Consider the following 12,993-nt stretch of genomic DNA (forward strand, 5'->3'; position numbering starts at 1 on the left):
CAATCTAAACTTAGAATAAGTATATAATTTTATACAAATAGTCTATGTATCATCATCTTCCTCAGAGAATATCATGACAGCTAGGATTTCTCCCCTCTTAGTTAACCACTGCCCTAAAAGTATCTATATTCTTTCACAATTTCAGAGGCTTCCACAGTTGTTTACACATTTAGACTCAATAATTCTTGTTTACAGTTTAAAAATAAAAGAGGAGCCACACATTTCCTTTACTATGAGTATAATCTCTCCAATATTCTGTGACCTAACTTCCAACACAAAAGGATTCTAAGAATGTAATCCTTAATAATGTAAATGTTATACTCTACTATTAGAAATACTACCAGAAAATCTTTTAATAAAATATTCTGTTAAAAAGATATTTCTTTTGCAGATTACCTTGCCTGCTGAATCAGGATAATTAGTCTTGATTTCATATTCCAGCCTGTACTGAATGTAGTCCAGATCAGAGTCAGCTTTCTGGAACTAGAGATCAGCACAGATCATTAGTTCACGAACCAAAAGACGTTTCACAAAACATGATACTATAGCTGTTCTTTCTTTTCTCTTTATATTTTTAATATTATATATACTAATTTTGAAAATAGGAAAATAGGAAAGTATATTAAACTTCCATCATCTGGAATACCCATGCTCTACTAAGAATTAACAATGGCTTCAGGAATTACCACCACACTCATCAATTAGGCAGTTTTTCTACCTCTGGAAGGATATGTGGTTTCAAGTTAAAGCACAGAACAAATTTATTTTTAGGGATACTCAGGCTGTTAACACAATTTACAGCCCTATTAACCAAAGAACTATAAATACGTGCCACACAGGCCAGAACTAGAAGGCTTAAAGAGCCATAAATTACACAAGAAAAGCTACATACAATATAATAATGGCGCAGCAGGCCAAGTAAGCACAATTTATTTAACCTGGGTACTAGCGTGGAACCTTTATCTGCAGTAAACTTCTAAGGGAGAAAAAGGGGGAAAACTGCCATAGGCTGTAAAATACATGTGTGTTCATATGGAAAAGTTGGGAAGCATATATATTATTATTAACAGTGGTTTATCTCTGAATGTGACATAATCTACAAATTATTCTTAATTTGGGAGAATTCTACATCTTTTACAAGATCTTAAAGCATGTACTGCCTTGAATTTATCAGGGAAACAACCATGGTCCTTTGAGTTTACTCTGAAAGGTAAAACGTGATTTCCTCAGGGAAGGTCTCCCATTCCTAGCCCACAGCTGAGGAGACTGCTTTAGGGACACAGTTCAGACCTGTCTGTCAGCTTAAGCTCTGGACTAAAGATTGATTCTTGAAAATGTAAAGCCTTAATGGGAAGGGTAAAACCAACAAAAAGTAGTTCTTAGATCTAATGAGAAGTGCTATACAGATATTTTTATTATACAAAAAGTAAACCAAGGGTTCTACTTTGGAATGTAGAATAAGAAAAAAAGGTTCTCAGAAGTTAAAATGCTTCTAAAGTCAGAAGCTGTCATTATTGAACAAAGTTCAGAAAGAGATAAACTAAATCTTCCATCACTAATAATTTCTCATCATTGGCCTAAATTTGATCAGAAAACTTCAATTAATAACATTCAATTTTTACAACCAAAAACTTTTAGAGTAGAAATAGAAGGGAAAAAAGTCAGTTTTTGTTTTAAAAAAATTTCCCAGGAATCAGTCTGATTTGCATCTCTAACATCAAGGAGTTGCTGAATCAGAAAAACAAATGTATTAGTTCTTTGCTGCTGCTGCTGCTGCTAAGTCACATCAGTTGTGTCCGACTGTGCGACCCCATAGACGGAAGCCCACCAGACTCCTCTGTCCCTGGGATTCTCCAGGCAAGAATACTGGAGTGGGTTGCCATTTCCTTCTCCAGTTCTTTGTCTAAAAAGTATTTAAAATGTTTTCCAAAAGTGGAGGCATTTCATTTGTCTTATATACTTGTTACATTAGCTGCCATGATTAAATCTATCAATAATTAGACTTCTTTAAGCATACTATTACTATATATGTATTAATATATGTATATATGTAAAGAAATTCCTGTTGGTATAATTTCCCATATTAAAATATGCTCAAGAATTAACTTTTCCTTCACATGTGGATGGAGAGTAGGGAGAGGAAGTGGGAGGAAGACAAATCAATTAAGCAAAGGCTCTAAGCACTGAAGACCTGATTTAATTGCTGGAATAGACCATAATTCTGTAGCTTTATGTGTAATTTGAGGTCTTATACAACATTCTAAAGCATAACTTTAAATAAAAGATTTTAAAACTAATGTTTTAAACTAACCTAATAGTTACTACAAAGTTCTTAGGATTATGGGATTCGTTACTCCATCCAGGGCTACCTTAAAATAGAATCTCTATTCTAGGAGCCCTTAACCTGATATTCTTAAGCCTATATGTTTTTAAACTTGATAGTTTAGCTCTGCTTAAATTTAACTGGCATAATCCCATAGTCCGTTTTACAAAGTCTTCTCCTCAAGACAGTGGTTTCAGCTATGGCTTCATATAATGCCTGGAGGTCCACAAGGTACTAAAAACCACCGAACAGTACCTTAAAGAAGTGTTCCTTCTCTTAAGTAATTTATATTTTAATAAGATACCAAAGAGTATGCTTCCAATCAACAGCATGATGGAGCCCGCTAAATTTTTAGGAATTCTTGTAAGCCCATTGTTAAACAAGAGCATCACTAAAAATTAAATTATTAAATGTACAATTAAATTATTGAAAAAAATACATACACAAAACCCCAAATTTCCTAGTTTTACTAATTTTACTCATCTATGCTCTTGAGCCCTATCATATCTATACAGTAGGAATATATCACATGCTACTACTGCATGTCTTTCCAGCTCCATTTTCTGTGACATCCTGCTGGTAACCTGAAATCAGATAGGGTGGAAAAATACACAACAGGAAAGCTGGCAAATGCTAAAATTCAGGACTTCCCACTTTCACACAACTGCTGCATTTATATGTACATCACTGCTTCCAAAAAGTCTTTAAAATTTTCTTCCATTTCCCCTTTAAGTAATATGCCCATACTTTTATTTGGAAAATATTTCAGAGAACAAACAGAATTTTAAACAGATTTTTAAAGACAGGGGGTGCAGGGAATAGGGGGTCATTGTTTAACATATGCAGAGTTTGTTTAGCAATGATGAAGCTCTGGAGATGGGCGGTGGCGATGGTTGCACAATGAGAATGTACATAGGCTGCTGAGTTCTATTTTGAGTCCACATTTTAAGTGGTTAAAATGGTAAATTTTATGTTATATGTATTTAACCACAATTTAAAACCTTTTGTTTTGGTTTTTGGTCGCGCCTTATGGCATGTAGATGTGGGGTCTTCCTAGACCAGGGATAGAACCAGTGCTCCCTGCAGTGGAAGCGTGGACCTTCACCACTGGACTGCCAGCTAAGTCCAAAACCTCTTTTTAAAATATAGGAGAAACAACGGTTTGAGAGTAGAATGTTACCCTCCTTGAACAACTGAAGAGAATATTTTGTGATAATACCTAGGGGAAGTATTTACTTATTAGCAAGTCAGTGGACTATTGCTTGTGAAGTGAAAGTCGCTCAGTCGTGTCCTACTCTTTGCAATCCCATACAGTCCATGGAATTCTCTAGGCCAGTATACTGGAGTGGGTAGCCTTTCCCTTCTCCAGGGGATCTTCCCAACCCAGGGATCAAACCCAGGTCTCCTGCATTGCAGGCAGATTTTTTACCAGCTAAGCCACAACGAAAGCCCAGGCTATAGATTAAACAGGGACAAAAAAGCAAAAAGGATGTCAATGCAATGTTGAGAAACAGAGAAACAGTGAAGATTCTCTCATCTGAACCCTTCATTTTATAAACGAAGAAGACAGTCTAAGTGACTTCCCTCTACTTCTATTTTCATTACTCTTGTTTTATGTAGTTAGACCAAAGTTATACATGACATCAAAGCCAAAGAGAATCACACAGATGGGGGGAAAACCAACATTAAATGGAAAGTTGTTTTTTTTTTTGTTTTAAATCTGCACTTAGTCCATTAAAAAATTCTCTCTGAATACAACCTGCTAGTACGGTACTGAAAAAAAGAAAATAAGAGGATTGAGATACGTGGCAGAAATTCTAGCCCTGGTCTCACTAACAGTTATGTGGCCTCCAGTATCTTCTGTCTCTCTGAGTCTCTCCTATTAAATGAGTTGGAAATCTACTCCCTTCCAACAATAAAATTCTATTATTTCATTATACTACAATAAAACAAGGTTTAATTTATCAAAATGTTAAAATTAAGAAAAGTGTTTCTTCTAACACATAAAAATTTGACATTTGAGTTAAAGATTTTAATGTCTGTATTAAAAACTAGCTTCTACTATTTTATTCCTAAACGAAAATGACTGTTGCTTCCGTTTCAGCTACATTGTTTCTGCAACATGCCCATTGTTCTTCCCAAACACCAAAACCCTATAAGCAATATTGCACTACTCAGAGCTATTTACACAGCAGAGACAATATCGATAGGGTTCTAGGATCTGGTAATAAACAGGAAAATTTTCAGTTACACTGTAGGAAATTTACTAACCAATTATGACAGCCTCCAAAACTCATTAGTGTCTCATTAATAGAACAAAATGATATTGCTGAACTTCATTCACAACCCTCCTCAGTTATAGATTAGCTTCTGGGAAGCCTTGAAAAACAGTGTAGTTGCTATTTAATTAGTTTTAGCTATCTGTCTTATTTTTAGACATATTAGAATATTTAAAATAAAACGTGAATTTTTTTTTAAAGCCCAAGACATTCATATTTCATATTCACAGTTTTCCTCTAACTCAGTAATAAAAATAAATGGGAAAAGTTTTATATTAATCCCAAAAGTGGTAAATAAAAATAGGCAATTTAGCTAGGAAAAGTCCATGGAAATCAATGTTAAATTCCCAAAGACAACCAAATTACATCCTGACAATTGGATATCCTTGGAAACACACTGTGGTTGTACAGAAGAAACCATACGAGTAAGTAAAAGAACAATTTAGGAAATAATTTAGAGTTTTAAAGAGCATGCCCCGTATTTCACAAGTATATAACATTCTGTAGTACTGGTTTTTATATCCAGCTTAAGGCTTTAGATAAAAGGCACACTATATTACATACCACTAAAATATTTCACAGCAGGATACAACTGCAGTACAGTTTAAAAAATATTTCCTCTTTACAAGCAACCCACAGATTCCCACTGCCACAATAATGCTCCCTTTCAGAAGGACCAGCTCCAAACACATCCTCTTGTGAGAAAGCCTGTCTCAACAGTATCAAAACACAGGAAAACGAAGGTTCTTGCCTTCGTTGGTAAGAGGAGTTGGTAGAGGTATATTCTGGACTCAGTAGCTGAGCTTAGAAATACATTTTCCTTAGACACGTTTTAAGGGAGAATTAGCTATTTTAATACTCCTAGATCCAGGTTAGCTGTATTATCAACCAAAGAATCTACTTAAAGCATGCCTTTCCTTACATTCTCCTCTCTCCAATAAATTTAGAAACACCTTTATCTACTTTCATTTTTCTTTTCATGGTTAAGGCTTCTCGTTTCATGTCTTATATTACAATCATTTGTTTGCATGGTAGTATCCCCATTTTGATTTCAAGTCTCTTGCTGACAAGACCCTTGTCTTTCCACTTTTATATCCCGAGTTTTTAACATACAGACTAATGTTCAATGACAAAAGGGAAGAGATTAAAGTTCACTCACTTGAAAGAATAGCCTGGGAATCCAACCACCCTCTAAAGCCTGTTTTAAGAAGAAATATTTCAAGCTCTTAGCAAGTTGAGGGCCACTTCTAATGTCTACATAATCACAATTGTTTTGTTGTATATTTCTGCTAGAGAGCTATTATCCAGTCTCTTCCAGACAGAACAAACACATGTCTATGCTTGTCTGAAACAGAGAAGCAGCAATAGCAATATGCACAAGCACCCAGTTACAGACATGTTGTTTCAGGCAAATAACAATATCAAGGCAGAAGAAAGCGTGAAGTTTCAGGCGCATCAGTTCCTATTCTGCAGGTTTTTATGGGACAATTATGAGGGTAGTACACATAAGGCTGATTTTATCAGTTAAAGTATTCTATTGAATTTTTTTTAAGTTTTCAGAATCTTAGGTTATTTATGTTAACTGTGCTATGGACATATACTGGACTACAAGGAACAGATATTCATAATATATAGAATGAACCTGGTTTAGAAAAAACAGTTAAAAATACACCTACAACAGAAGCTATATACAACAGTCTTTTTCTTAAATTGTTTATTGTTTGGCTGTGGTGGGTCTTTTGTTGCTGTACTCGGGCTTTCTCTAGTTGAGGCAAGTGGGGACTACCCTTCCTTGCAGGGTGCTGGCTTCTCATTGCGGTGGCTTCTCTTGCTGCAGAGCCCAGGCTCTAGGCACACAGGCTTCGGTAGTTGTAGCACGTGGGCTCACAAGTTGTGGCACACGGGCTTAGCTGCTCCTCGGCATGCGGAATCTTCCCAGACCAGGGCTCAAACCCGAGTCCCCTGTGGATTCTTAAACCACAGGATCACCAAGGAAGCCCCTACAACACAGTCTTAATTGTCATGGAATTGTTGGGTCTTTCTCTCCTTTTGCATATCTGTCTTCTAATTAAATTACAATGAATATGTATTACACGTATAATAACTATTTTTTTAAGTGTAACAGCTCAGTGGTAAAGGATCCGCCTGCCATGGCAGAAGCCGTAGGGTTGGATCCCTGGATTAGGAAGATCTCCGGGAGAAGACAGTGGCAACCCACTCCAGTATTCTTGCCTGGAGAATCCCGTGGACAGAGGAGCCTGGCTTAGAGTCCTTGCAGACACAAAGAGTTGGACACGATGGAGTGACTAAACATGCACGCACTCACATTCTGCATACTGTCACTCTTCACTTAAAGATCATTAGTTTCTCAATGCCTGTGAAATTACTTTCAACTCTTAGTATGATTCTTCACAAAAAATTAACATTCTCTCCATATGTACATGTATAACTGATTCACTTTGCTGTACAGGGGAAACTAACGCAACACTGTAAATCAATAAATACTCCAATAAAATTTTTAAAAATTTAAATTTTCTCACTGAAACTTCATATTTTACACCGCAGCCACACTGAATTTCACTGCTTTTTTTTTTTTTTTTTTTTGGTTAATTTATGTTTTTCAATCACTTTATGTTGTTTTACTTTGGCTGCTCTGGGTCTGCCTTGTGGAACAAGGGTTCTTGAGCTTGGGAGCTTCTCTGGTTGCTGTGGGCAGAATGCCTTAGTTGTCCTGCAGCATGTAGGATCTCAGTTCCCTGACCAGGGATGGAACCTGCATCTCCTGCATTGGAAGGCAGATTCTTAACCACTGGTCTACCTGGAAGTTGCCTTACTGTTATTTTTAAAAATCATTACTCTCTAGCAGCACCTGGTAAATAGCATGCTCTTCAGTTCAGTTCAGTTGTTCAGTCGTGTCTGACTCTTTGCGACCCCATGGACTGCAGCACACCAGGCTTCCCTCTCCATCACCAATTCCTGGAGCTTACTCAAACTCATGTCCATCGAGTCGGTGATGTCTTAAATACATATTTATATGTAATATATAGAGAATAATATTGTGTAATGGGGTATAATATTGTTTTATATGTATATATCAAATATTCATGACATACTGTCTTCAGAGTATAAAGTCAGAATGTCATCAAATATGACAAAACAGGTACATTGCTAAACTGCAGACCACAATTAGAATAATGTAAATACCTACAGCAAAAACTTAGTATAATCTTGAGGGAATACATCTTTGGTAGCAATTTTTACACAATCTGTATAAAAGGATGCAAGATTAATGATGTCTCATCATTTAATGTCAAATCATTTGAACCTCTGAATAGCAGATATCCCGTGATCTTATTGGGGCAAGGTTCTATAAATCCCCACTTGATATTTGGCAATTTTATGGATCTGTCTACATTATTCTGGTGAGATGAAGCTCCTTGAAGGATCCATAGCCTAAAGAAAAATAAATGAATAACTGTCACTGTAAAAATGTAGCTTGTCTTAGTGTCAACGATAAGGCAACAAAGTAGATTGCCAACTAAACGGAACCTGTGAACTCCTAAAGATTGGGGCTGAGGGGCTGAGTGCAGTATGTATGTTAAGTTCCAAGAGATAATCTGCTTTTTTTTTTTAATTAAAAAAAAAAAAGTGATTGCTTTTGAGATCCAAATGCTAAGCATATTGCCTGAACACATAAAAAGCAAGATAACTATCCCTTCCTTTTCTTTTTAACTTTGATTTACAAACTCTTCTTGAAAACTTTTATCGTTAAGTATAGCTGATTTACAATGTTATGGTAGTTTCAGGTATACAGCAAAGTGAATCAGTTATACATATATTCACTTTATTTTTAGATTATTTTCCCATCTAGGCCATTACAAAGTATTGAGTAGAGTTCCCCCTGCTATACAGCAAATTCTTATTAGTTATCTATTTTATATATTATAGTGTGTATATGACAATCCCAATCTCTCAATTTATCGCTTCCCTCTACCCTATCCCCTGGTAACCGTAAGTTTGTCATCTACATCTGTGACGACTTCTAGTAAATTGTAGTCGTAAATTGTCCCTTCCCCAGGGAATAAAACAAAGGTTAAATCTGGATTTCTGAAAGTTTTCATAACAAATATGCTTTTATATAAGAGAGAAATCTCTTTTGAAGTTATCTTCTACCTCCTCCCACTCACCCAATACAAATATATTTGTCTGTATTATCTATGTACTGGGCTAAAAGACTATAGAAGACAGAGATTATATTTGTTCAGACACAGCATCTTGTGCTTCTTGCTTCATGTAGATTTTTTGTGATTTATGTCTCTCCTGATGGCTCATATATTAACCTTTGCTTAGCACAGTTCCTCATACACAGTAGATATAAGAAGTCATAACTGGTAATTATTTGACCAATAAATATGATAATCTAATGTACTCTGTTCATAACTGTATGAAAATGCATTCTGAAAGGGTGTTTGATACATAAAATACAGGACACTCAGTTAAACCTGAATCTCAGATAAACAATAAAAAAATTTTCTAAGTACATCCCATGCAATATCTGGACATAACTATACTAAAAAATTTCCTATTGCCTATTTGAAATTCAAATTTAACGGGGCATCTTTTCTTTTTTCTTTGGCCAGACAGCTTGTAGGATTTCAGTTTTCAACCAGAGATTGAATCCAGGACCTTACACAGAATCTTTTTTTTTTTTTTTATTGAAGGATAATTGCTTTACAGAATTTTGTTGTTTTCTGTCAAACCGCAACATGAATCAACCATAGGTATACAAATATCCCCTCCCTTTTGAACTTCCCTCCCATCTCCCTCCCCATCCCACCCCTCTAGGTTGATACAGAGCTCCTGTTTGAGTTTCCTGAGCCATACAGCAAATTCCCATTGGCTATCTATTTTCCATACAGTAATATGTTTCCATGTTACTCTTTCCATGCATCTCACCCTCTCCTCCCCTCTCCCTGCGTCCATAGTCTATTCTCTATGTCTGTTTCTCCATTGCTGCCCTGCAAATAAATTCTTCAGTATCATTTTTCTAGATTCCGTATATATGTTAGAATACAATATTTATCTTTCTCTTTCTGACTTACTTCACTCTGTATAATAGGTTCTAGGTTCATCCACTTCATTAGAACTGACTCAAATGCATTTCTTTTTATGGCTGAGTAATATTCCATTGTGTATATGTACCACAACTTCTTTATCCATTCATCTGTCGATGGGCATCTAGGTTTCTTCCATGTTCTAGCTACTGTAAACAGTGCTGCAATGAACAATGGGATACATGTGTCTCTTAATTTTGGTTTCCTCAGGGTATATGCCTAGGAGTGGGATTGCTGGGTCATTATGGTGCTTTTATTCCTAGTTTTTTAAGGAATCTCCATGCCGTCTTCCATAGTGGCTGTATCAATTTACATTCCCACCAACAGTGCAAGAGCGTTCCCTTTTGTCCAACCCTCTCTAGCATTTATTGTTTGTAGACTTTTGGATGTTGACCATTCTGACCTTTGTGAGGTAATATCTCATCATAGTTTTGATTTGCATTTCTCTAATAATGAGCGATGTTGAGTATAGATTCTGTGTGGCTTTGGAGAAATGTCTGTTTCCCAGTTTTTGACTGGGTTGTTTGTTTTTCTGGTATTGAGTTGTATAAGCTGCTTATGTATTTCAGAAATTAATCCTTTGTCAGTTATTTCATTTGGAGAGCACGGAATCTTAACCACTGGCCCACCAGGAATTCCCAGACAATTTATATTTTCATTTACTAAGTCTGACAACCCTAAATTGAGGTATCCCTAAATGTCATCAAGCTCAGGACCAGAAAGAGAAACTTGCACAGCACCATCCCTTTACATGCTTTATCCTTGGTTACTCATTAAGGTCAAACACAATGTTTCTTTTACTCATGAGATAATATTAACACACAGCTAGACTACACTGCAGAAGGGAATGGCACCCTACTCCAGTGTTCTCACCTGGAGAATCCCATGGATGGAGGAGCCTGGTAGGCTACAGTCCATGGGGTCGCTAAGAGTCGGACACGACTGAGCGACTTCACTTTCACTTTTCACTTTCCTGCATTGGAGAAGGAAATGGCAACCCACTCCAGTGTTCTTGCCTGGAGAATCCCAGGGACGGGGGAGCCTGCTGGGCTGCTGTCTGTGGGGTCGCACAGAGTCGGACACGACTGAAGCGACTTGGCAGCAGCAGCAGACTACACTGCTAAAAATGGATGAGACAACATGCTAGCAAAAGAATATAGTAAGTTTTAAAATTCAAATGGCAGCCTAGATTAAAGCAACACACTTCAAAACTGTGGAACCTGAAACTCAGTGGCTTAAAAACAACAATAATTTATTCTCATGAATCTGCCGCTTGACTTGGGTTCAGGAGCTCTAGGCAGGGCTGAGTTGATGACTCTCTTCCTGACTGTAGTTCTGTGAGTTGCCTGGTAAGATTTCACTCCAGGTCACACATCCTCCTTGAACAGGCCTTATAAATAAATAGGGCAATAAAGACTACAGAACACAAAAATCAATATATAATGATTTGGTCAGAAGTCACTAAATTTCCCTCTAATTTACCCAAAACTAGAGACGTTTACATGGAAAATTTTTTAAAATTAAGGAACATAGGTTCATGACTACTACAGAACATGAATATTTATAATAATTTTAGATGTTTAGGAATGTTATAGAGTATGGTGAAGGTTTTCAACGTAATAGCTAGAATTTATTTTACTGGTTCTTCATCTCAACCCTCTTGCTCCCCATTTCAACCATCTCAACACTACTGAACCACGTGCAGCTTCCCCCCACGTGGGTAGCACCTCTGGACTTGAACACGCACTGTTTCCTTTGCCTGGAACATTTCCCGTTTCCTTCGCTGGCTAATCCCTACTCACCCTTCCAGTCTCAGATTATATCTTACCTCTAACAAGAAACCTTCCCCAGGTTAGGTGCCTCTTTCCAATGTACCTCCCGGAACTAGAACTACTGAGCCCATGTGCTGCGACTCCTGTAGCCTACACCCCTATGCTCCACAACTGTGAGAAGCCGCCACGTGCAGCAAGAGAGAAAGCTCATGCAAAGCAATGGAGACCAGTACAGTCAATAATAAATAGACAAATAAAAATTTGGAAAAATGAGAACAAAACAATGAACCAAGGACTTTTAAAATGCTATACATTAAGATAAATCAGAAGTATAACCTTCTGAAATTAAGAATAAATTTTATCTAGGATATTCTTTTTAAAAAATATTTCTTTATTCATTTGGCTGCACCAGGTCTTAGTCGCAAGGCATAGACTCATCAATCTTTGTTGCGGTATATAGTATCTTTAATTTCAGCATGTGGGATTTAGTTCCCTGACCAGGGATCAAACTCAGACCCACTGCATTGAGAGTGCAGAATCGTTGCCTCTGGATCACCAGGGAAGTCCGTATCTGGGATATTCTTAATGATGAATCTTTGCTTATGTTTGACTAACAAAGTTTTTTGTTTGTTTTAAAACTTTTACTTTGCTCCAAGGAAGAAGAAAAGTTTTCAAATTAGCAGTTTTGTCTTTTAGTCCCTCCCCAGGTAATATCTTTCATTATTAAAATATACAAAATTCTGGGACTTCCCTGGAGGTCCACTGGTTAAGACTCTGCACTTGCACTGCAGGGGGCACAGGTTCAGTCCCACATGCCAGGCAGCATAAGACAAACAAACAAAACACAAACTTCTACCCGCTGCTCTAAGAGCCCACTAGTGAATAGCAGGAAATTAAAACCAAAGAAGAGGAAAACGGCTACACTTGAAGCCAGGTAAGGTAATTCAGAAAGAGATTTTATAAATAAAATTTAGAATTAAGTGGTTTTATGTGAGCAATCGTGTTCTTCATCCCCTACAAATAATGTCCTTGTATTCATCCCTATCATCTCAGGTATCTTTCTTTCCTGTTATCTATTCTCCTAGCCATCTTTTAAGGATATTTGCTTAACACCTTAATTTTTTTCTGAAATTCAATGTATTTACAACACACATTATATAATTACTGTTCTTGTTCTACTTTTAAGATACAGAACACCAAGAGAAATCACACTAGGCTATAAAAGAAATTAAGTAAGACCTGTATCAGAAGGGTATCAGAAGAATGTTCATGTATCAGAAGACTCAATATTGTTAAGACAGTGAGAAAGCAAATAGATAAAATTAAAGGACTTTTGTATTAATACAAAGACAAAACTCAATTTAAAAGTAGGCAAAAGATTTTAACATATATTCACTAAAGATATACCAACTTCAAATAAGCACATGAAAAGATGTTCAACATCATTAACCATTAAGGAAACACAAATTAGGACTATGATGAGATACCACTACACACTTACTAGA

The 12,993-nt window shown here is 36.6% G+C and overlaps 1 protein-coding gene across 2 annotated transcripts in view; it reads right to left on the reverse strand.

Annotated features, from left to right (window-relative positions):
* The window catches only part of SKA2 (spindle and kinetochore associated complex subunit 2), a 31,135-nt gene that overhangs the window by 13,400 nt on the left and 4,742 nt on the right, over nucleotides 1–12,993 (reverse strand). For both annotated transcript variants that reach the window (XM_027517187.1, XM_027517186.1), the window contains exon 2: nucleotides 397–483. In XM_027517187.1, coding sequence (XP_027372988.1) covers nucleotides 397–483 — 87 coding nt within the window. The remainder of the gene's footprint in view (nucleotides 1–396; nucleotides 484–12,993) is intronic.

Source organism: Bos indicus x Bos taurus, chromosome 19 (assembly GCF_003369695.1).
Source record: "Bos indicus x Bos taurus breed Angus x Brahman F1 hybrid chromosome 19, Bos_hybrid_MaternalHap_v2.0, whole genome shotgun sequence".
In the NCBI taxonomy this organism is placed as follows: Eukaryota; Metazoa; Chordata; class Mammalia; order Artiodactyla; family Bovidae; genus Bos; species Bos indicus x Bos taurus.